Source organism: Pelobates fuscus, chromosome 3 (genome assembly GCF_036172605.1).
Source record: "Pelobates fuscus isolate aPelFus1 chromosome 3, aPelFus1.pri, whole genome shotgun sequence".
Taxonomy (NCBI): Eukaryota; Metazoa; Chordata; class Amphibia; order Anura; family Pelobatidae; genus Pelobates; species Pelobates fuscus.
This window is the reverse complement of record NC_086319.1, coordinates 217,558,954-217,581,574: the sequence shown is the minus strand read 5'-3', so window position 1 is coordinate 217,581,574 and position 22,621 is coordinate 217,558,954. Positions and strand designations below refer to the sequence as shown.

General features: G+C 43.2%; 1 protein-coding gene across 1 annotated transcript; it reads right to left on the bottom strand.

Moving 5' to 3' along the window:
- Positions 1-371: 371 nt before the first annotated feature.
- LOC134603693 (hyaluronidase-5-like) lies at positions 372-18,078 on the bottom strand. The gene is made up of 3 exons (XM_063449871.1): positions 17,134-18,078; positions 12,389-12,478; positions 372-737 (listed from the first exon to the last, which is right to left on the bottom strand). The coding sequence occupies exons 1-3, from the start codon at positions 18,076-18,078 to the stop codon at positions 372-374; spliced, it is 1,401 nt and encodes a 466-aa protein (XP_063305941.1).
- Between the last annotated feature and the right edge of the window lie 4,543 nt (positions 18,079-22,621).

Here is a 22,621-nt window from a genome sequence, read left to right as displayed (position 1 = left end):
AAAGCTGGATAGTTGTGAATTTCAGGTTAGTATTTTGCAGATTGGAAGTCAAGCAGGAATGCAGAGAAGTTCAGGCTGGTATTGAGCAGGTTTGGAAGCAAGTGGTTTTGAAGCCATGGTCTGAAGTGTTTCAGGCAAATCAACAACTTCAATGCAAAGGCGATGAGGTGAGTTGGGTGTTACCTTTTGTAGCAACCTAATTAGTCCAGGCAGGTGAGGATGATAAGATGCGTTTTCAGAACTAGAGGCAAGTTAGGCCACTAGTGGTAAAGCATAATCAGTGCAGGAACTTGGTTTTAAAGAAACAGAATCAACGGAACAAAAAGTCTTGCTTGTCAGGATAGGATCCTGACACAAAAATATTTCAGGCACTATATAAAGTGGTGTTTTAAGCAGATATTGGGTCTTAAACACACTTGTGTTTTACTAATGTGTCTCACATCAATAGGAGCTTTACATTTTCTTCCTGAGTAACAATGACACTCAAAGTTTTCAACAAAATAATTCAGATCTTCCTTTGTTGGCTTTCCTATAACAGAATATTTTCCTTCCTTTTGCTCTATTGACAGATGCATGTTATTAAGGTGGAGATAAGAGTCTGAGTTCCAGTGTTTCCGTATGCACACACCATTGTTTTGACATAGTGCCGCACTGCAAAGCTTAGATGCCAATGTTACATTTATAATGTATGGATTCATGGTGTTTACAAGGAAGTTGTTTAAATGTGTACATGTGTCCTGTTAAAGAAAAAAAAAACATTAGCGTTAGGAACATAACTTCAATCTAAAGGTGAATTTAAAAGAAAATGAAAATTGTGGGACAGAAAAGTAATACGGGACTGAAAAGGATTCATGTAAAATAAGAAAGAAAAACAGTAAACATCCAGTGTTTTTTTCAACACAGAGAACCATGAAATGCTGAATTTACACTCTTTATAGTGTTTTACAAGCTAATTATATATACTGTCATCTTGATAATGTTTTTTTTCACATATGAACCCCATAGAAAGCATTGACATTAAACAAAATTGTATCCAATGCACATTCACAAATTATAAGTCTTTTTGCAAGTGAATAATCATTTCAAGTACTATGCCAGCAAGCAGCACATGCAATCAACAGGAAAATAGTTAAATAACTCCTTCCACTGCAAGAGTTAACCATATGGAGGTTAATATTAAAAACATATTACTATAAGGGAGATTTTTAATCTTTCTTATATCTCACCTGTTCATGTCTACGAAACATTTAAAACTAAACATTGGAAAGCTATTGAAACCCATTCCCTTGAAAGGTCCCTCTCCATGGGGGACTTTAAATTAAATAATGGGGGATGAACAAATCACTGTCCAGCCCCTGCCCTACCCATTGTCAGTGTGTGGGAACAAGTAAATATAAAACACAGGGAGCAGCCTAAATAACCCCTCTGTCCCCACAAGGGTTCAGTGGATGGTCCCCCGTGGCCCTAGTTGGAGTTAGATGGGGGCAATTATAATATAACCTGAGTTGACCTAACCCCAGCCCCATCCATAATCAGCAGATGAGGGCTCTGTAATGAGCTCACTACTCTGTCCGAGTACCTCCATTGGTAGTTTCCTATAGCTGGAGAATATTGTCCTGTAGTGATTACAGCTCATTGTTTGGGAGGTAAGTCAATTATTTATTGCTGACTTTAATAATCACCAGACATCAGGGCATTGTATAACAAAACATTAATAATCACACTTTTTATTAACAACATTAATACAATTTAGCCATCCTTGGACATTCTGAAAGGGCAACTACAAAGAATAAGAAGAAATTGTACTGATAAAGAAATATTTGAAGATCAAGCTACTATTATAATTAAAAAAAAACATTTGCAGAAAAAAAATCCTTATGAAATACTAGATAAAGCATACTAGATAAAGTAAATAGATCAGAATTGTTTTATTTTTCAACAAAGAAATTCTACTAATAAGTATGATGATCTTAATTCAGTGCCTTTAGTTTTCAATTTTAATATAATAATTTAAAAAAAGTTAAGTCTATTATTAATAAGCACTGGCACCTTTTTAAAAAAGATAGGGAATTATCAAATATGATTCCAGAGCAACCTTTTATTACATTTAGAGGGGTTCCAAACTTTAAACAAATTCTAACTTTTAACCATCCTAGGACTAAAACGCCTAGTACCTTTTTAAATGCTAACAAAAAAGGTTTTTATTTTTATGGGAAATGTGCGGGCTGCAAATGTGAGAAAATGACTCTAAAAGGTATTAATACATTTAGAATAAAATACAAAGAAGAGGAGTTTTATTAATGATTTTATTACATATTTCTAGTGATGTCGCGAACATGACATTTTCAGTTCGCGAACGGCGAACGCGAACTTCCGCAAATGTTCACGAAGGGGCGAACCCGGCGAACCGCCAGAGACTTCAATAGGCAGGCGAATTGTAAAACCCACAGGGACTCTTTCTGGCCACAATAGTGATGGACCCGGCCCTAAACAAGAATAAGGGGGGACCTAATGTCATCCCCCCTGGCCACCACCCCTGAGCGGTGGGTGGGGGCCCTAAACACACATTGGGGGGGACCTAATGTCCATCCCCCTGGCCCCCACCCCTGAGCGGCAGGTGGGGGCCCTAAATACCAATAGGGGGGACCTATTGTCCTCCCCCCGGCCCCCACCCCTGATCGGCGGGTGGGGGCCCTAAATACCAATAGGGGGGGACCTATTGTCCTCCCCCCGGCCCCCACCCCTGAGCGGCAGGTGGGGGCCCTATATACCAATAGCGGGGGACCTATTGTCCTCCCCCCTGGCCCCCACCCCTGAGCGGAAGGTGGGGGCCCTAAATACCAATAGGGGGGACCTATTGTCCACCCCCCTGGCCCCCACCCCTGAGCGGCGGGTGGGGGCCCTAAAAAAAATGTGTGTCCCCCAGGTGACTAGGGGTCCCCAAACCCCTAGTCACCCCCTCCCCCACCAAAAAAATGATCCCCCTACCTACCCCCCTCACCCTAAAAATAATGAGGGGGGAGTCAATAAAGCTAAAAACGTGTAAATAAATACAAATAAACTTACCATTAGATGTCTTCTTTTTTCTAAAATCTTCTTTCTTCAGCCCCCAAAAAGGCCAAATAAAAAGCCAATATAACCGTCGCACTTTGAAAAAAAAAAAAAAAACGAGCGCAAAAAAAATTAATCCTTGTTCACTCTTCGAGGGCACGCCGCGTACTGAGCTCCGCAGGGGGAGCCAAGGCTTAGAACACTCTGATTGGTTGGTTTAAGCCAATCAGAGTGCTCTGTGTCATTTTACACAGCGTGGGAAAATTCCAAAGAACTTCCCCACGCTGTGTAAAATGACACAGAGCACTCTGATTGGGTGGATTTCAAGCCACCCAGTCAGAGTGCTCTGTGTCATTTTACACAGCGTGGGAAAGTTCTGTGGAATTTTCCCACGCTGTGTAATTTGACTCATAACTCTCTGATTGGTTACTTAATCCACCAATCAGAGTGTTATGAGTCAAATTACACAGCGTGGGAAAATTCCACAGAACATAAGCTTTCCTAAAGAGATGGGTTTTAAGGCACTTCTTAAAAGATGCAAGACTAGGGGAGAGTCTGATGGCGGTAGGCAGGCTATTCCATAGGAAGGGAGACGCCCGCGAGAAGTCCTGCAAGCGCGAGTTGGCCGTACGGGTGTGGACAACGGACAGGAGGTGGTCACGGGCAGAGCGGAGAGATCGAGAAGGGACATACCTATGGATCTGTGAGGAGATATAAGAGGGGCTAGAGTTTTTCAGTGCTTTATAGGTGTGAGTTAGTACCTTGAATTGACTCCTATAGCATACAGGAAGCCAATGTAAGGACTGGCAGAAGGGTGAGGTGTGAGAGAAACGACTAGAGAGGAAAATCAATCTAGCAGCAGCGTTCATTACGGACTGTAGGGGTGCAGTACGGCTATTGGGAACACCAATCAGGAGAGGGTTACAATAATCCATGCGGGTAATTACTAGAGCATGGACAAGCTCCTTGGTAGTATCTGGTGCAAGAAAGGGGCGGATGCGGGCTATGTTTTTAAGATGGAATCTACAGGATTTGGCAACATGCTGGATGTGAGGCTCAAAGGTGAGACCAGAGTCAAGTATGACGCCAAGACAGCGCGCTTGTAAGGATGGACTGATGTTGGTACCACAAACTTGAAGGGAGAGCGAAAGAGGAGGATCAATATTAGGAGGAGGAAAGACAAGGAGCTCAGTTTTTGAGAGATTGAGTTTCAGAAAGCGGGAGGACATCCAGTCAGAGATGGAAGAAAGGCAAGCAGTGACACGTTGCAGCAGGGGCGGACTGAGAGAGTCCTGGGCCCTCGGGCAAAATTAGGATCTGGACCCCCTCCATATATATATATATATATATATACACACTGTTGTAGATGTACCTTGTATCTGCATGTAAAGTGAATGTATGTTTCTGTGTATATTCACTGTAAGTGAATATATGCATGTCTTTGTGTGAGGTATTAGGATTCAAAATATATTTGATTGTGCGTGTGCATGTGAAGTGAATGTATGTTTCTGTGTATACTTACTGTAAGTCGTGTTGGGATATTAGGATTCAAAATATATTTGATTGTATGTGCATGTGAAGTGAATGTATGTTTCTGTGTATACTTACTGTAAGTCGTGTTGGGATATTAGGATTCAAAATATATTTGATTGTATGTGCATGTAAAGTGAATGTATGTTTCTGTGTATACTTACTGTAAGTCGTGTTGGGATATTAGGATTCAAAATATTTTTTGATTGTATGTGCATGTGAAGTGAATGTATGTTTCTGTGTATACGTACTGTAAGTCGTGTTGGGATATTAGGATTCAAAATATATTTGATTGTATGTGCATGTAAAGTGAATGTATGTTTCTGTGTATACTTACTGTAAGTCGTGTTGGGATATTAGGATTCAAAATATTTTTTGATTGTATGTGCATGTAAAGTGAATGTATGTTTCTGTGTATATTTACTGTAAGTGAATATATGTATGCCTTTGAATCCTCATATCCTAACACAAATACAGAGTATCTACAAAGGGACACTATAGGCACCCAGACCACTTCCGCTCATTGAAGTGGTCTAGGTACAGTGTCCCAGGTCCCTTAACCCTGTAAAAGAGGGGGGCACTTTAGGAAGCTATAGTGCTAGGGAAAAATAAAAAATGTTTCCTGGCACTATAGTTTCCCTTTAAGTAGATAAAAACTGTGGGGTGTTGTAGTGGGTGTAGGGGACATGGGGCTGCCGTGGGTTGCGGGGGAATAAAGGCTGAAGTGGGTGCTGGGGCATAGAAACTGTAGTGGTTATAGGGGCTGTAGTGGGGCAGAAGCTGTATTGGGTATAGAGGCTATAGTGGGGGCAGCGAATAATAGGGGCTATAGTGGGGGTAAGGCGAAATAGTGACTATAGAGGGGACAGGGGGTAATAGCTATAGTGGGGACAAGGGGTAATAGAAGCTACAGTGGAGACAAGGGGTAATAGAAGCTACAGTGGGTGCAGGGTAGTGATAGGGACTGTGGTAGTTGCAGGGGAGGCATAGGGACTGTGGTTGTTTCAGGGGGATAGGGGCTGTAGTAAGTGCAGACAGCAATAAAGGCAGTAGTGGGTGCAGGGAAAAATGGCAGTAGTGGGCATGGGAGCTTTCATGGATATAGGGTTGTAGTGGATGCAGGTGTTTAGGGGCTGTAGTTGGAATATCAGCTGTAGTGGGTGTAGAGGCTGCAGGGGTTCTAGTGGTTTTATGGGATATATGGGCAGTAGTGGGTGCATGGTATATAGAGACTGTAGTGGGTATAGGGACTATAGGAGGTGTAGTGGGGTATTGTACAGCGCTACGGAATCTGATAGCGCTATATAAATAATATATTAAAGGATAAGGGCTGTAAGGAATATATAGGCATGCGGTTTGTGCATGCAGTAAAGGGGCTGTAGTGGGTATAGGGACTGCATGGGGTACATACAGGGTCTGTAGAGTAGGGAGTAGGGAGTAGGGGGAAGAAGGGAGTAGGGGGGAAGCAGGGCAGTAGAGGGGCAACATGGTGTAGGAGAGCAGCAGGGGGTTTGCTGGGGCTAGAGGGGCAGCAGGGGGTAGGAGGACCGCGGGGGTCTGCTGGGGCTAGAGGGTCAGCAGGGGGTCTGCTGGGGTGGTAGAGGGGCTGTAAGGGATAGGGGCTCTGGTGGGTATAGGGATTGTAGTAGGTAGAAAGGCTGCAAGGGTAAGGGCTGCTGGGGGTAGAGGAGTACCAGGGAGTATGGGGGGCAGCAGGGAGTAGGGGGCCAGCAGAGAGTAAGTGGGTAGAGGGGCCAGCAGGAGGTAGGGGGACAAGCAGGAGGTAGGGTGGGAAGCACCAGGTAAGGGGGCCAGCAGAGAGTACGGAGCAAAGGGGCAGAAGGGGTAGAGGGGTAGCAGGGAGTGTGCTGGGGCTAGAGGGGTCGCATGGGGTAGAGGGGCTGTAAAGGGTAGGGGCTGGGGTGGGTATAGGGGTTGTAGTAGGTAGAAAGGGCTGCTGGGGGTAGAGGTGCAGCAGGGAGTAGAGGGGCAGCAGGGAGTAAGTGGGAAGAGGGGCAGAAGGAGGTAGAGGGGACAGCAGGGGGTGCCAGCAGGGGGCAGGGGGTGCCAGCAGGGGGTAAGGGGCAGCAGGGAGTAGGGGGCAAAGGGGCCAGCAGGAGGTAAGGGGGCCAGCAGGGAGTAGTAGGCAAAGGGGCAGCAGGGGGTAGAGGGGTAGCAGGGAGTAGGGGTGCCAGTATAAGGTAGAGGGGCAGCAGGGGGCAGGGGGGCCAGCATGAGGTGGAGGGGCAGCAGGGGCAAAGGGGCTGCTGGGGTAGATGAGTAGAAGGGGGTAGAGGGGCAGCAGGGGATATGGGGGCCAGCAGGAGCTAGAGGGACAGCAGGGAGTATGGGGCAAAGGGGCAGTAGCGGGTATAGGGGCTGTAGGGGTAGGGGCTGTGGTAGGTATAGGGGTTGTAGTGGGCTGCTGGGGGTAGAGGAGTAGCAGGGGGTAGAGGGGCAGTAGGGAGGCAGCAGGAGGTAGAGGGTTGGGGGGCAGCAGAGGGTAGAGGGGCAGTATGGGGTGAGGAGCAGCAGCATGGGGACAGCAGAGGGTCTACTGGGGGTAGAGGGGCAGTAGGGAGGCAGCAGGGGGTAGAGGGGTGGGGGGCACCAGGGGGTAGAGGGGTGGGGGGAAGCAGAGGGTCTACTGGGGGTAGAGAGGCAGTAGGGAGGCAACAGGAGGTAGAGGGGTGGGGGCAGTAGGGGGTAGAGGGGCAGCAGGGGGACAGCATAGGGTCTACTGGGGGTAGAGGGGCAGTAGGGAGGCAGAGGGGTGGGAGGCAGCAGGGGTAGAGGGGCAGTATGGGGTGCGAAGCAGCAGAGGGTCTACTGGGGGTAGAGGGGCATCAGGGAGTAGGGGGCAAAGGGGCAGCAGTGGGTAGAGGGGCTGTAGGGGTAGGGGCAGAAGGGGGTAGAAGGAAGAGGAGCTGCTGGATGAAGAGGAGCCTTACCTTTGGCCAGAGGGGTTAATCCTTCTCCCAGCAGCACTGGAGCATGCTGTCTCTCACTGAAGTGCTGCCTCTAACACAGATCAGGCAGCTCCGCACGGCTCCCTGACCTTTTGACACATTATGTCAGTTCCTCTATCAGGAGCCGCACGGAGCTGCCTGATCAGCACTATAGACAGCTCTCCTGCTCTGCTCACCAGTCAGGCACAGTGAGAGACAGCATAGTGGGTCTTTAGGAAGGCCCTTTAGCTGTCTCTTACTGTGCCTGCCCGAACATGGGGGATATGTATTTTGTAACAGGGGCTCGAGAAGTGCCGTGCGGGCCCCTGACTGACTGCATGCTGGCTGGGGAGATTGTTTAACTCCCCAGCCCAGCTATTACTTTACTGCATGGCAGGCAGGCGGGCGGGCCCCCTAGAGCCTCGGGCCCTCGGTCCATGACCGATTTGCCCGAGTGCTCAGTCCGCCCCTGCGTTGCAGGACGGCAGGGGTGAGGTCCGGGGAGGAGAGATATAGCTGGGTGTCATCAGCGTACAGGTGGTAGTGGAATCCAAAAGAGGTAATAAGTTTGCCAAGAGAGGCAGTATAAAGAGAAAATAGAAGGGGACCAAGGACAGAGCCTTGGGGGACTCCAACCGAGACAGGACGAGGGGAGGAGGTATCATTAGAAAAAGAGACACTGAATAAGCGTTGGGAGAGATAAGAGGAAAACCACGAGAGGACAGAGTCACAGAGACCAAGCGATTGAAGAGTTTGAAGAACGAGAGCATGATCAACGGTGTCAAAGGCCGCTGAGAGGTCAAGAATAATTAGTATCGAGTAGTGGCCTTTGGATTTAGCTGCGATTAGGTCGTTAGTAACTTTGATAAGGGCAGTCTCTGTAGAGTGGAGAGGGCGGAAGCCAGATTGAAGGGGGTCAAGGAGAGAGTTGGAATTGAGGAAATGAGACACACGGGTAAAGACAAGTCTTTCCAGCAGCTTTGAGGAAAAAGGGAGCAGGGATATGGGACGGTAGTTAGAGGGGGTGGATGGGTCGAGGGATGTTTTTTTTAGTATAGGTACTACAGTGGCATGTTTAAGGTCAGCAGGGACGATGCCAGAAGAGAGCGAGCAGTTGAAGATGTGTGTTAAAGAAGGCACGAGACAAGTGGAGAGAGATCTGATAAGGTGAGATGGGACAGGATCGAGTGGGCAAGTGGTGGGGCGAGAGGAGCAAAGAAGAGCAGCCACCTCTAGGTCAGTAGCTGGGGAGAATGTCTGAAGGGTAGGAAAGGCATGATCTATGTGTGGTTGAGAAACAGAAAGGCAAGGAGGGGGGAATTCTTTCCTTAGTTGTTCAATCTTGTCAGTGAAATAACATGCAAAGTTATCAGCAGTAAGGTTAGTTTGGGGGGTGGCCACAGCAGGGCAAAGAAGAGAAATAAAGGTGTGAAAGAGACGCCTGGGATTGCGGGAACATGAACTAAATGAGAGAGGAAAAATAGGACTGTTTGGCAAGGGCAAGGGCTGCACTGTATGAACACAATATGAATCTATAATGGAGAAAGTCTGATTGGGTGCGAGACTTCCTCCAGGAGCGTTCAGCACAACGGGAGCATCTTTGCAGGTAGCGCATTGATTTAGTATGCCATTGTTGGGGGCGGGTCCTCCTCGAGGTACTTGTTTGGAGTGGCGCTGCAGCGTTCAAGGCATTGCGCAGACTGAGGACAGCAAGTGCTAGCAGTGAGTCGGAGGGACTGCAGACACACAGTGAATGTACTTTGCCAGGGAAAAGAGCTCATTATGTGAGAATAAATGGATTTACTTGTATCCAGTTGCCATACTGGTTGCCTATCACATTGTGGTCCTGATCATAGGATACCAAGCTATTAAAGTTAGAGCAGACTTTTACTGCTCTACTCTTGTGACATTTTCGATTCATCTAATTATATAATATTTTATGTCACAGAGTTACACTATATATTTCTCTTCTCTATTTTTGTATTTATGCATTGTGCTACATACCACATATCTTGAGAGAAATAAGCTCCATTCTTTAGGCTGTTTTAAAGTAAGTGCTCTCTTTGGATTTTTTTTTATCACTTAGTGCACTTATTTGCACAAGTAACTGACACAGTTGTGTATTCTTTGCACTGTAGTTAGCACTTCATAGTGCACTTTGGATTGCACTTTCATTGCACTGTGTTGCACGTTATGTGTATATATGCATTGTGTAGTATCTTAAAGGTATAGCGCACCTTTTTATTTTTTATTACAAATACCTTAACAGGGTACCTTGCTTTTCCAAGCAATCATATCTTCATATCTCCATATCTTCCCTACAAAAAGCACTCTCCAGGGTGATCAAATAAGGGTGTAGGAACAACCGTTATTTTAACTGGGCAGCCTCTTTGGACCAGGCACACTTAGAGTTCCATGTGCTTGGTGCAGAGGTTGCAGCTGCCCCAGGTTCTCAGAGTAGTACCTGGAGGTGCAGAGCAATCACTCAGTGCTGGGAGGGCATAGATAGTGACGGGAAAAATACAATAGACTGGAGCAGGCTACAGCACAAGTTCTTATTAGAATAATCTAGGGGGGTGTCCCACCAACTTCCACCCATAGGCTGAGGGTGGGTGCTCTAATTATATTATTCAAGGGGAGACCCTAGTGCCCCTAGCTCCAACATACAAGCGGCAGGCTTGAGGCAGATTCTAGTTATAATATTCAAGGAGGTACTAGCGTCTCCACCAGCCCCTGCCAATTAGCATTGACTTGGAAATATTATAATATAACTGACAGACCACCTTAGCACCCAACCAAAGTTGGTTGGTGTCGGGCACTAATTATAGTATTTTAGGGAGGACCTAGTGTAGTCCCACACCCATTGGTGGTGGGTGGGGTATCTAATAATAATAAAAATATGTAGGGATGAACATGCCATTATCTACTACCCATTAGTGCTGTTGTCACCAGCCACCAATAAAGTAAATGAACTCTACCTACCCCCACCTCACTATTAATAGGGTTAGGACAATAAACAATTACAATTAAAATACAAATATATACTTAACATCAGAAGCCTTCTTGTAAATCTTTTCTTTAGCCCCCAAAAAAGCCAAATTAAATTCTATAATACTGTGATGCAACTATTGAAAAAAAAATGAAAAATGAAAAAAAAAAACAGAAGCAAAATGAAAAAAAAAAGATAGAGTAACAAAAATAGATCCATCTTCTACCCATGAAGGCACCATGCAGAATGAGCTTCAATGCAGAAAAAGTCTTTATAAAGGTTTTCCCATGCTCTAAATTATTATTAGAATGCTCTAGTTGGTTGGCTTGTAATGTTATTAATTGAGGGGCTGGACAATAGTGTATATTATTATTGGAGACTCAACCTGAAACCAATGGGAGAGGTCTAGGGGAGACTCAAGGTCACCCCCTTAAATTTTATAATTAGAGCCCCAACCTGACCCCACCCGCTGACCATGACTTGGGAAAGGGGAATCATTAGGATGTCTCCACATCTTTTAAAACATAATCACACCCACTCGCTGCCCAAGGGTAGGGGGATGAGGGGTGTACAGTGACTTTTTCCACTTTCCATTATTTAATTTAAAGTCCCCCACATGATGTCCACAGGTCAGGATAGAAAGGGCACAATGTCAACCCTGTTATATTACAGGCTACATCCCCATGAGAAGGAGGCATCCCTCTGCCACATGGAAGGTGGGGACAGGTTTTTTTTTGTTTTTTTTTTTTACTATTTATCCATCAAGCACAGGCCAGCAACCACATAGGATGCATTGTCAAGGGTTGTTTAACTATTTGATTGCTGGCTGCTAGCATGGCCAGCAGGTAAATACTACAGATTGCTCAAATCCATGCCTGGATTTGAAGCATCTAGGCCCAGATTTCAGCCTTCCAGAGGTGTTCAGTGCAGCTAAAATCCCGAACAAATTGAGACTCATTTGGAGTCCGCAATGCATAATCCAGACATTGTTTCATAATGTCTGGATTTTGCATTCCGAAAGGACCTGTACTCCATTCTGTACAGGGCCATTCAGACTTTAGTGATTTCCCTTTTCATGCTCCTTTTATATTAACTCTTTATCAATATGGTGTCAATATTATTCTACATTTTATACACAATTGTTTTAGTTAGTTCATTCCTTCAAGGTTGTAGATTGCATTTTTACCAATCACAAAAAAGACAAAGAGAATGACAGCTAAACATCGAGGAATGAGGACAATGAAGCCCCATCCCCTATTTTCCTTTCTGGGCATGGTGAGAAGTTGGGGAAAGAGGGATTGTATTGCTAATTCATACATTACTCTTACTTCAAATGTGAGCAAAAATACAAAACATGCAAGCCCACTCTGCACCATCATTGTAGCAAAAAGCATTAAAAAGTAGTGAATAACCAAATGCTTTTTCCATGTTTTCATAATTTTTTCCATCAGTGCACATCAGTGTTATATTATCAAGAGCATGGGAATGAAATTCATGCTTACACTTACATCCACACTGGTGAAGTTGCTCACTTTGCTACATTTCTACAGTGAGCAAAATGTGTGTCTCCCTCGTGCAAAAGCATTGAAAGTGTTCAAAGAGCAAAATTCATATAAAAAAAGCATGGACGCATAATTAAGCTTGGGCGCTGTTTAAGAAAATATACTATAAAGCTATAAATGATAAATCACTTTACATTTTATATACGTGGATGAAAACTAGTGAGCAATATCCAGATACTGTCATGTGCAGTTCAGAGAGCAAGTTACATAAAAAAAACACTCACAACTTATAAGAGACTCATTGTACATTATTAAGTAGAAACAGAGTACAGAAGAAAAAGCTTGTGTTATAGATAACCCTTGCATACCCTGCTCCGAGTTAAGTTCAGATTTCCCCACACTATAAATCCAGTGGTCCCCAACGACACACTCTCTCCAATCGTGTGCACCAGATCGACCTTAAAAAGTACATATGAAATGATTACTTATTTTACCATGGTTCATTCACATTTTAGTTTTGAAAGAGACTATTTAACTGCATTCACTAATATCTTGATTGCAACATGTTTTCTAGATTTCATTTAAATACCCTAATGTTTTCTTTACTTGAAGATATGCAACACTTCTAGGTTGTTTACTTCCTCTGTTACTAAAATTGAAAATTGAATTTTTAAGCACTTGAAGGGATTCCTGGCACTGTAGAATGTTAAGGATAGACTGCATACAGGAAATGATATTTAATCTAGAGTTCATCCAATATTTATCAATATCTATATATACAAATTTTTTTCATTTGGAGATAAATGGCAAAGGAGATGGCATCATCCTGCAATATTTTTGGAGAAACATCACATAAAAACAGCTTATGTGATTGCTCAAATGTAAACACCATAAGATATAAAAATATATTGTTACTTGTACAGAGGTCAACAGGCACATTCTATTTTAATCTATTTTGTTATAGATGAGCCGCCTTAACAATGAATCGTATGTTGGGGTTCAGCTTAGTTTGACCCTAACAGCTCACTATTGATAAATCATCTCACTGACAATATATCTAAGATTTTAAATCATTGTTTAGTGAATAAGTGAGTGCACTGGATTTTGTATTATATATATTTACACACACGTCTGTTAAGTTTTGAGCTGTTATCGGTCTTATAAGCGATTGATAGGAATTGCTATTACGTTTGCTTTGTCTAGATTAGTTAGATTAGATTTAGCTCCTTAACAGGAAGGCACACAATAGTTCACAATCTTATTGCAAACTTAAATACCAATTGTATTATGTTTGTTATCTTGACAAGTTTTATTTTTCTATGATTATTACATTTCACTTTGGTAAGCATTCTTAGAATCAAGGGTAGTGCTACTTAAAGGGACACTATAGTCACCTCAACAACTACAGCTTAATGTAGTTGTTCAGGTATGATCCATAGCTCCATGCAGGCAATCTAATGTAAACACTGTATTTTCAGAGAAAATACAGTGTTTAGATTGATTGATAGGAATACCTCCAGTGGCCGTCACTTAGACGTATTAAAATACGTGTGCAGGAGAGAGAAGGCACTGTGTGCGCGCCTTCTCTCTCCAGCCTGTCAGCAGAGGAGGGGGGCGGGCAAAGACCGCGAGCTGAGCTGTCACTCAGCTCAGCTCGCGGCCGCACACACCGCGCGCATCCGCGGTAGTGCGCTAAGGACTTCAGAGGGCGGCATGCTGAAGTATGTGCGCATGTGCGGCGAAACCGCGCATGCGCACAAGGGAGCAATGACGCTTCCAAATGGAAGCGTCTGATTGCTCCCTGCTCGCACCCACCTATTTCGTCATTTTGACGAAATAGGGGGCGCGGCTTCACGAGGCTCCCGGCGCTGGAACGAGGTGAGTAAAGAGGCTTGGCTGGAGAGTCCCTTTAAATTGATACTGTTGCAATTTTCAAATAACTTTCTTACAATTTATTTACCAATGCGGATTACAGATAGGGTGTTTCTATTTACTCATTATGTTTAGATCATAGCCTTGCCAGCTGTGCTCTTCTATGTTTTTTTTCTAGCAGGATATATAATTATTATTATTCCCTAGTATTTGTCTTCCCTCCCCACCCCACCCTTTTTTTCTTAAAGGACCACTCTAGGCACCCAGACCACTTCAGCTTAATGAAGTGGTCTGGGTGCCAGGACCAGCTAGGGTTAACTAATTGTTTTATAAACATAGCAGTTTCAGAGAAACTGCTATGTTTATCAATTAGTTAAGCCTTCCCCTATTTCCTCTAGTGGCTGTCTCACTGACAGCCGCTAGAGGCGCTTGCGTGATTCTCACTGTGAAAATCACAGTGAGAGCACGCAAGCGTCCATAGGAAAGCATTATGAATGCTTTCCTATGTGACCGGCTGAATGCGTGCGCAGCTCTTGCCGCGCGTGCGCATTCAGCCGACGGGGAGGAACGGAGGCGGAGAGGAGGAGGAGAGCTCCCCGCCCAGCGCTGGAAAAAGGTAAGTTTTACCCCTTTTCCCCTTTCCAGAGCCGGGCGGGAGGGGGTCCCTGAGGGTGGGGGCACCCTCAGGGCACTCTAGTGCCAGGAAAACGAGTATGCTTTCCTGGCACTAGAGTGGTCCTTTAAGTTCTTTACACCCATATTAATACGTTATCTGGTGCTTCTTAAGAGGATGGCATATCATTCCATATAATTTGAATAATAATTTGAATATACACTTCTTTACTTTTTTAACTAATTTATTGCATGTTAAGTTTTAATGGACAATTATCGGTTTGAGCAGCCTTTTTCCTTCTTTTGCTCATTAATAACAAAGAGTTACCCCTTTTACTGCTCACCCAATGCTTCTTTAGCCTTTTTGTCTTTCTATTTTGTTATATCTTATAAATTGCTTTTGAACAAGTACACTTTGGACTCACTTGTTGGGCCTCTGAAATTATCTGCTAACCTAACTGTAACCAAAAGACCTTTTAAGAAAAGTGCTAACTCATAGGTAGCATGAGCTTTGTGGGTCTGTTGATGAGGATTTTGGTGGGCGTTTTTATGGAAATTTGCATAATGCATATTTTTCATTGAACCATACATACATACTCACTTAGCCAGCAGACACAAACTCACTCACGCTTAGCCCTGCACACTCAGATACCCCAACACATATTGCCCCATACTGCCTGGGGTGTTGTATGTGTTTTGGAGATGGTTTGTGGGGTTGTGCATGTGGGGGTGGGGGAGAGGAGGGGTTATGTTGAGTATGGTTGCAGGGAGGCTATATGTGGTTTTGCATGTGTGGGGATGCTACTTAGAGAGTGGTTGCATGTGAGATTACAATTGTCGATGGGGATGTTTGTAGTGTAGTGTAGTATGTGTGTGGAGAGGGTTGTATTACTTTACTGAGAGGGTAGTGGATGCATGGAATAGCCTTCCAGCTGAAGTGGTAGAGGTTAACACAGTAAAGGAGTTTAAGCATGCGTGGGATAGGCATAAGGCTATCCTAACTATAAGATAAGGCCAGGGACTAATGAAAGTATTTAGAAAACTGGGCAGACTAGATGGGCCGAATGGTTCTTATCTGCCGTCACATTCTATGTTTCTATGTTTCTATGTTTGCAGTGCAGTCAGGGACGTTTTAGCCGCGAGGCAAACAAGGCATTTGCCTTGGGCGGCATTTTCCAAGGGGTGGCAAAAAACGCCGCCCCCAAATGCCCAGGGAAAATGCCTTGTTAGCCTTGCGGCTAACTGACATGCTGGGTGGGCGACTGGCGAGGGGGCACTTCCTCTGAGCTGTCTGCTCAGCTACCTCGCGCGCCACAGAGTGAGGCTGGGAGCACAAAACCAGGATACCCCACTGAGTGCAGTATGTGTGTGTGTGATAGGTGCTGTAGTTTATTTATGTGAGGGGTACTATGACTGTGGTGTTTTGGGGCGGGGGGGGGAACTGTAGGTTATGTCTGGGAGATATAAGGTGGAGTGTGTGGGGGTTAAGGACTGTAGTGGGTGCAGAAGGGGATGGGGCTACAGTGGGTGCAGCTTCAGTGCAGAAGGGGATAAGGCCTGTGTAATATGCAGGAGAGGGATGTGGTCAGTTGTTGATGCAGGGGGACTAGGTGCTGTAGTTGGATGGAGGGGCAGTAGTGGTTTCAGGGGGGATAGGGCCTCTAGTGGGTGCAAACGTGATAGGGCTGCAGTGTAAAGGGTGCAGGAAGGAGATTGCATTGGTTTCAGGGGAGATATGGGCTGTAGTGGTGCAAGGGAGATAGGGTTAGTACTGGCTGTAAGCGAGGTAGTGGCTGTAGTGGCAGTAAGGGAGGAGCTATAGTGGGTGTAGGGGGTATACAGGCTGTAGTCATTGTAGATGGGATATGGGCTGTAGGGGGATAGGTGCTGTACAAGATGTTGGGGGATAAGAATTAATGCACTTGGTAGGGTGGATAGTGGCTGTAGGGTGATAGGGGCTGTAGTGGATGTAGGAGGGAATAGGGGCTGTAGGGGGATAAGAGGGTGCAGGGACTAGTAGGGTCTTAGTGCATAGGAGCTGTAATGGATGGAGGGGAGCATAATGGCAGTAGTTGGTGCAGTGGGGAATAGGTGCATTAATAAAAAAGAAATATAAATAATATATTTTGCCTTTTCACTTATTTTGCCATTGTATGCTACACTATATTCTGCTGTATCTTTCTGTCTCCACATATCATACTACCTCTGAAAATGCAAGGCGCACTTCATAGTCTGTGGAGGGGGAATACTTGTCCCTGGTTCTCCAGTTGTCCAGTGGCAGGTGCAAACCATGATTTCTGCTTCCTCCAGCCATCCCCACGTAAAGTTTTAGTGTTACCATGGCAATGTTCTGATATGCTGGTGGAAGACCTGGGTTGACCAACGATGGAGTGTCACAGTTCTCTCTTTGGGCCACCAGGGGAGATGCTTTGATCGCCTGTTGGCCTAGGCCTGTGACCCAGTGGTGGGCTATTTGTTGGACATGCCAAGTACTCCAAAATAGTTCTGTAAGGGGGCATACTACATCAAAGATCATCTAGATATTTATCAGCTATTACAATTTAAATTCTTCTAAACAGTTCTAAATGTTGACATGTATTATAGTTATTTTACAGGATTATTTACCAACCTCAGATAGATACTCCTGTGTGTTATCTGTAAATACAGGACGGCTGTACATATATACTGGCAGAGTAGATGAAGAGTTTGATAATCTAGAAACTCGTTTTGCTTCTTTGATTCGATTGCGAACAAAAAGTGCTGCTTTTCTTGATGACTTTAAAGCGGATTCCAGGTACATATTTGGAAAAAGTGCTGTACTTTCTTTCCATAGCCAGTAGAGTCCATCATTTCTCATTTTCTCAATCCCTGGGCAATGACCAGAATAACTGTGTCTGTTCGCTTTGTAGTCATAGTTTTGGCAGTTAGGAAATAAGTAGAATCCCCACAAATATTGCGGTCTAAGAGACTTCCCAAGTCGTAAAGTGCTTAGCATTAAGTTCTTTGCTGCCTGTTCAAATTGTCTTTTAGCAACTGATTTCAAATTTCTTTCAGGGAGCTCTAAATCTTGTTGCAAAGCAAATTCTATGGAATGTCGCCTATATATATCTTTAAAGGCCCAGTTTCTGATCCATGTAGGCCTCCAATCCTCCCAATCTATCACCGCCAAGCCAGACTGTGTAACGGATGGTATATAACTTGTAATATCCTCCTGGGCCTTCTTTAAATGTTGATGCATATTTGTCATTTGTGGAATACCTCCATTATAAACATTTCCTGTTTCAGGATTTATTGATGGATAATAACCCAGTCTGTCACTGTAGAATATAGTGATGTTCTGATCTTTCGCAGACCGTAGTGTACTTCCTATAATCTCAAACAAACTCAAATCAACATTGATATTAAATTTTTTTGCACAGAGTTCTGTTGGAGCATTCCATATGGATACAAAAGAGAACTGATCTTGAAGTGGTGATAGTGCTTGAATAGGCTGCTGCACTGAAGTTAATAGAAACAGCTTGACCAATGCCATAATAAAATGGTTTGCGTGTATGATATTCTTTAGTTCCTCCATTCTTTGTTCTTTAAAGTCAAGATAAGTAAACATGTTATAAACAAGTATGTGTGTGTACACGTCTAATTATGTATAGGGGTCCCTGTACATAATTAGAAGTATACAATATACTAACACATTTTTATATTCTGCATACTTTTGGTGCACATTAAAGTCACTAGCACTTACCTACAGCTTTGTGAACTACTAGTAGAATTGCCAAACAAAGATAGTAAATATGTTCACATATATATTATATATAAATATAGATTTTAATGTAGTATCATCTGCAGATTTAAATAAATACATATATAAATACATATATACATACATGCATATATAAATAAATGATAAAAGTTCCCAGTCTTTGCATTAATTATACTTATATATTCTAAACAGCTCCTAAGTACGCATAATGCTATCTTTGAAACAATAATTCAGGGGCATCTAGGTTAATTGATGCAAACATTTGGGGTTAGTTTTAACCCATAATAAGTTGTTTTGTTTTTTTTTAGCATGAGTTGATCACCATTCCCTAAGTGGTTAAGGTACCCTGAAATGTGGCTTTAAGGAGCCTAGATCTATATATACACGTGTTCTATTATTTTTATTGTATTCTATTGTGTTCTATTATGTTCTATTGTGTTCTATTATGTCTTTAGAATTGGGATAGCAATGGAAATGGCCACTTAATTTAAGCTACATTTCTTCAAGTTTCAAAAATATATGTATAACTTACTTCCCTAGATTGTTATTTACATTTGAATGTGATGTAACTGGTGACACATTTAACCCCTTAAGGACCAAACTTCTGATATAAAAGGGAATCATGACATGTCACACGTCATGTGTCTTTAAGGGGTTAAAAAGGGTATCCAAATAAACCATTTCGAAAGCAGTTTTGGATTTCTGACACCCCACCTTATGTATGAAAATATCATGCCTACAAACCATCCAAATTTTGAAGGAAGAGTCATGATTTTCAGGTCCTATCCCATCCTGTCCTGCCATCCCGCTTTTGAGGAAACCAGGGAACTACACCCATCAATCATAGACATGCAAACACTGTGTTCTGTGCAGTAGAATCTTGTAGGGAGCACTAAAACAGTGATCCCTGCTTGTCCTTCCCATAGTGGGCCAGCCTGACTGATGGAGATAAACTTGGGTCAGCCTGACCCCCATTTTGAGAAGGTCTGACAGGCACTGAGGCTAGTGGCGTTGTGCAGAGAGGCACTGAGGCTAGTGGTGTTGTGCGGAGAGGCACTGAGGCTAGTGGTGTTGTGCAGAGAGGCACTAAGGCTAGTGGTGTTGTGCAGAGAGGCACTGAGGCTAGTGGTGTTGTGCAGAGAGGCACTGAGGCTAGTGGTGTTGTGCAGAGAGGCACTGAGGCTAGAGGTGTTGTGGAGAGAGGCACTGAGGCTAGAGGTGTTGTGGAGAGAAGCACTGAGGCTAGTGCTCTTGTGGAGAGAGGCATTGAGGCCAGTGGTGTTGTGCAGAGAGGCACTGAGGCTAGTGGTGTTGTGCAGAGAGGCTTGAAGACTATGGTGAGGCCTAATAGAAAGCAGTTGTTGTTGGGGGATTCCATCATAAGAAGTGTGGAGATGGACAATGGTGGTCTTGTCAGGTGTCTTCCCGGAGCTACTGCTCACAGAGACAGGAGACGTATCTGTAATATTGTTAAGCAAGCAAAGCAGGAAGGGGAATTGGATGTACTTGTCCATTTAGGGACAAATGACTTGGCTTGCAATGAGGTTTCAAAGGTTAAGGAAGTTTTTAGTGTTTTTGCCAATGATATACGGCAGGTTGCTTCCACACTGTCATTCTCTGAAGTTCTGCCTGTGCATAACACTCAGAATGACAGGCGGATGCGTATTAGGGACTTTAACTTGTGGCTTGGTGAATGTGTCGGGAGCAAGGATTTGGCTTTATTGCTCATGGTAGCTCTGTTTGGAATGGAAATAAACTGTACAAAAAAGATGGTTTGCATCTTTCTCAAAAGGGAACAAATGTTCTCAGTGAGCAGTTCAGAGGTTTTGCTAAGATGTATTTAAACTAGGAGGGGGGGGGGCAAAAGGGTGATAAAACATCAATCCAATTGTCCCCCAAAACAAGGACAGAAGGTGCCTGTAGCAAGTGTGTTAAAAAATGATAAGCTTAGAGTCATGTCAAATGCTCTCATGTACAAATGCTCGCAGTTTAGGGAATAAGATCCATGAACTTGTGGCAATAATGGCAACTGATAGTGTAGATTTAGTCGCTGTTAGTGAGACATGGTATAATGAAAAAAATGACTGGGACATAGCAATACCAGGGTACTCTTTATATAGAAAAGTCAGGGAAGGCAAGAAAGGGGGAGGGGTGGCCCTGTATGTGAAGGATAGCATAAAATCTAGCCTAATAAAGGTTAGTGAGACGAACGTAGAGTCCATTTGGGTTACGTTAGAATTTGGTAATCACACAGTAATTCGTGTAGGTGTGATTTATAGGCCCCCAGGACAAATTGAAGAGTTAGATAATCTACTAGTTGAAGAAATTGCTAAAATGACAATGAAGGGGGAAGTTATCACCATGGGTGACTTTAATCTTCCTGATGTGAATTGGAAAACAAATATAGCTACTTGTGCCAGAAGCACACATATTCTAAACTCCCTACTGGGATTGTCTCTAAAACAAGTCGTTGAGGAGCCAACTCGTAAAGAGGCCATACTAGATTTAGTGTTAACAAATGGAGATTTGGTATCAGATATTACTGTAGGTGAAAGTTTAGGATCCAGTGATCATCAGTCAGTGTGGTTTAATATAAGAACAGTGACTGAGTCACACCCCACAAAAACAAAAGTTTTATATATATATAAATCTTTATTTTCATTTTTAAAAAATTCATTCAAGTACAGATACAGCTTTCAACTGTAAATTTTAAACACAGTACAAAAAATTACTTTACAATAAGATAATAAATATAAATAACAGTAGGACCGTGCTTCGAATAAACATCTACCAGTTTTCTGCTGTGTCTACAGCCATACAAACATACCATACATAAGTTTCATCTTATCCATACATCCCATTTTCACTACTGCCTGCGGGTAGCTATCTATATGGGGGGGGTGGGGGGGTGGGGGGGGTTGAGTTTTATGGTTAATATATCTAACCCAAGGGACCCAGACTTCGTTATATTTTTCTCTAGATATCTTGTTTAGAGCTATCCCAGCTTCCATGCTGCGTTGGTAATCTATCTGTGTACATATATCATGCCAGTTTAACGCACCCATATTTCTCCAATTTCTGACCATAACTATTTTTATTGCCATACAGATGTGAATCATAAGAATTTTTAGTTTTATGTTGCTTTTTGGCAAATCTAGATGAAACAAAAACATTTGAGGCGTAATCACAGTCCGAACCTCAAACATAAAGTCTACCAATTCCGCTAAGATTAATTTCATAGGTTTCAACTCCTCACAGTCCCACCAGATGTGGGAGAATGAACCTAACTCCCTGCCACATCTCCAACAATCTGGTAGAAGTGTGGGTTGAAATCTATGAAGGCGAGTAGGCACCAAGTACCAACGGTATACTAGTTTGAAGTACACTTCCTGTATATTCACCCCATGTATATATCTTTTTACTGCTTGTAAACCCAACAACCAGTCCTCAACCGAGGATGAAAAGTGAAGTTCTTGCTCCCATTTATTCATTGCTGGCGCTTTGTCTATTTGCCTTTGACTTCTTAAGAATTGATTATATCTGGAAGCAATTTTTTTTTTATAATGAAATTCTACAAACTGGTCAATTGGAGAAGTTTCCGAAAGGTCTTTTCCCATAGTAAAGGATTTTATTCTTAAATAGTTAAATATTTCCTTCGAAGGGAGGTTATATTTAGATTGTAATATTGGGAATGGCAACATTTTATTATTATTTAAAAGTTCCGCTATTCTTACTATTCCCCAATTTTCCCATTCTTGGATATTTATATCCATTATGTAAAGTTTTAGGCTTGTTAATGGGGCATTTAGTGATATGTGTTTTGTTCCGTATTTCTTTTTCAAGTGCTTAACGATGTAAATCATTGTATTATTCATCGGATTACTAGATCTTATATTTTTAAGAAATTCACTGTCGCACCACCAGAGCGATAGAGGTTCAATGTCACCGAGATCTGATTTTTCAATATCTAACCAATTTGGTCTAGCCATTGTAAAATTATCGCACTTAATTAGGTGTGCTACCATATTGTTCATATATAGTTTCTGTATGTCTGGGAAACAAATCCCCCTTCTTTTCAGTCTCTCTGTAGTATTTCCAATGAGACTCTAGGTCTCCTATCTTGCCAAATATAATTTGATAATTGCCTTTGAAGACCGCGTATCGTCTGGCATGACACCCTCAACGGGAGGTTACTAAATAAAAATGTCAACTTGGGAAGGAGATAGAAATTTACTGCTTCAATCCTACCCAACCAAGAAAGTTCCAATCCCTTCCAATTTTTTAAGATGTTCCTAAATTGGATGGCAATGTCTGTATAATTAAGTTATCCAGTTTCTCTATAATCTAGAGATAATTT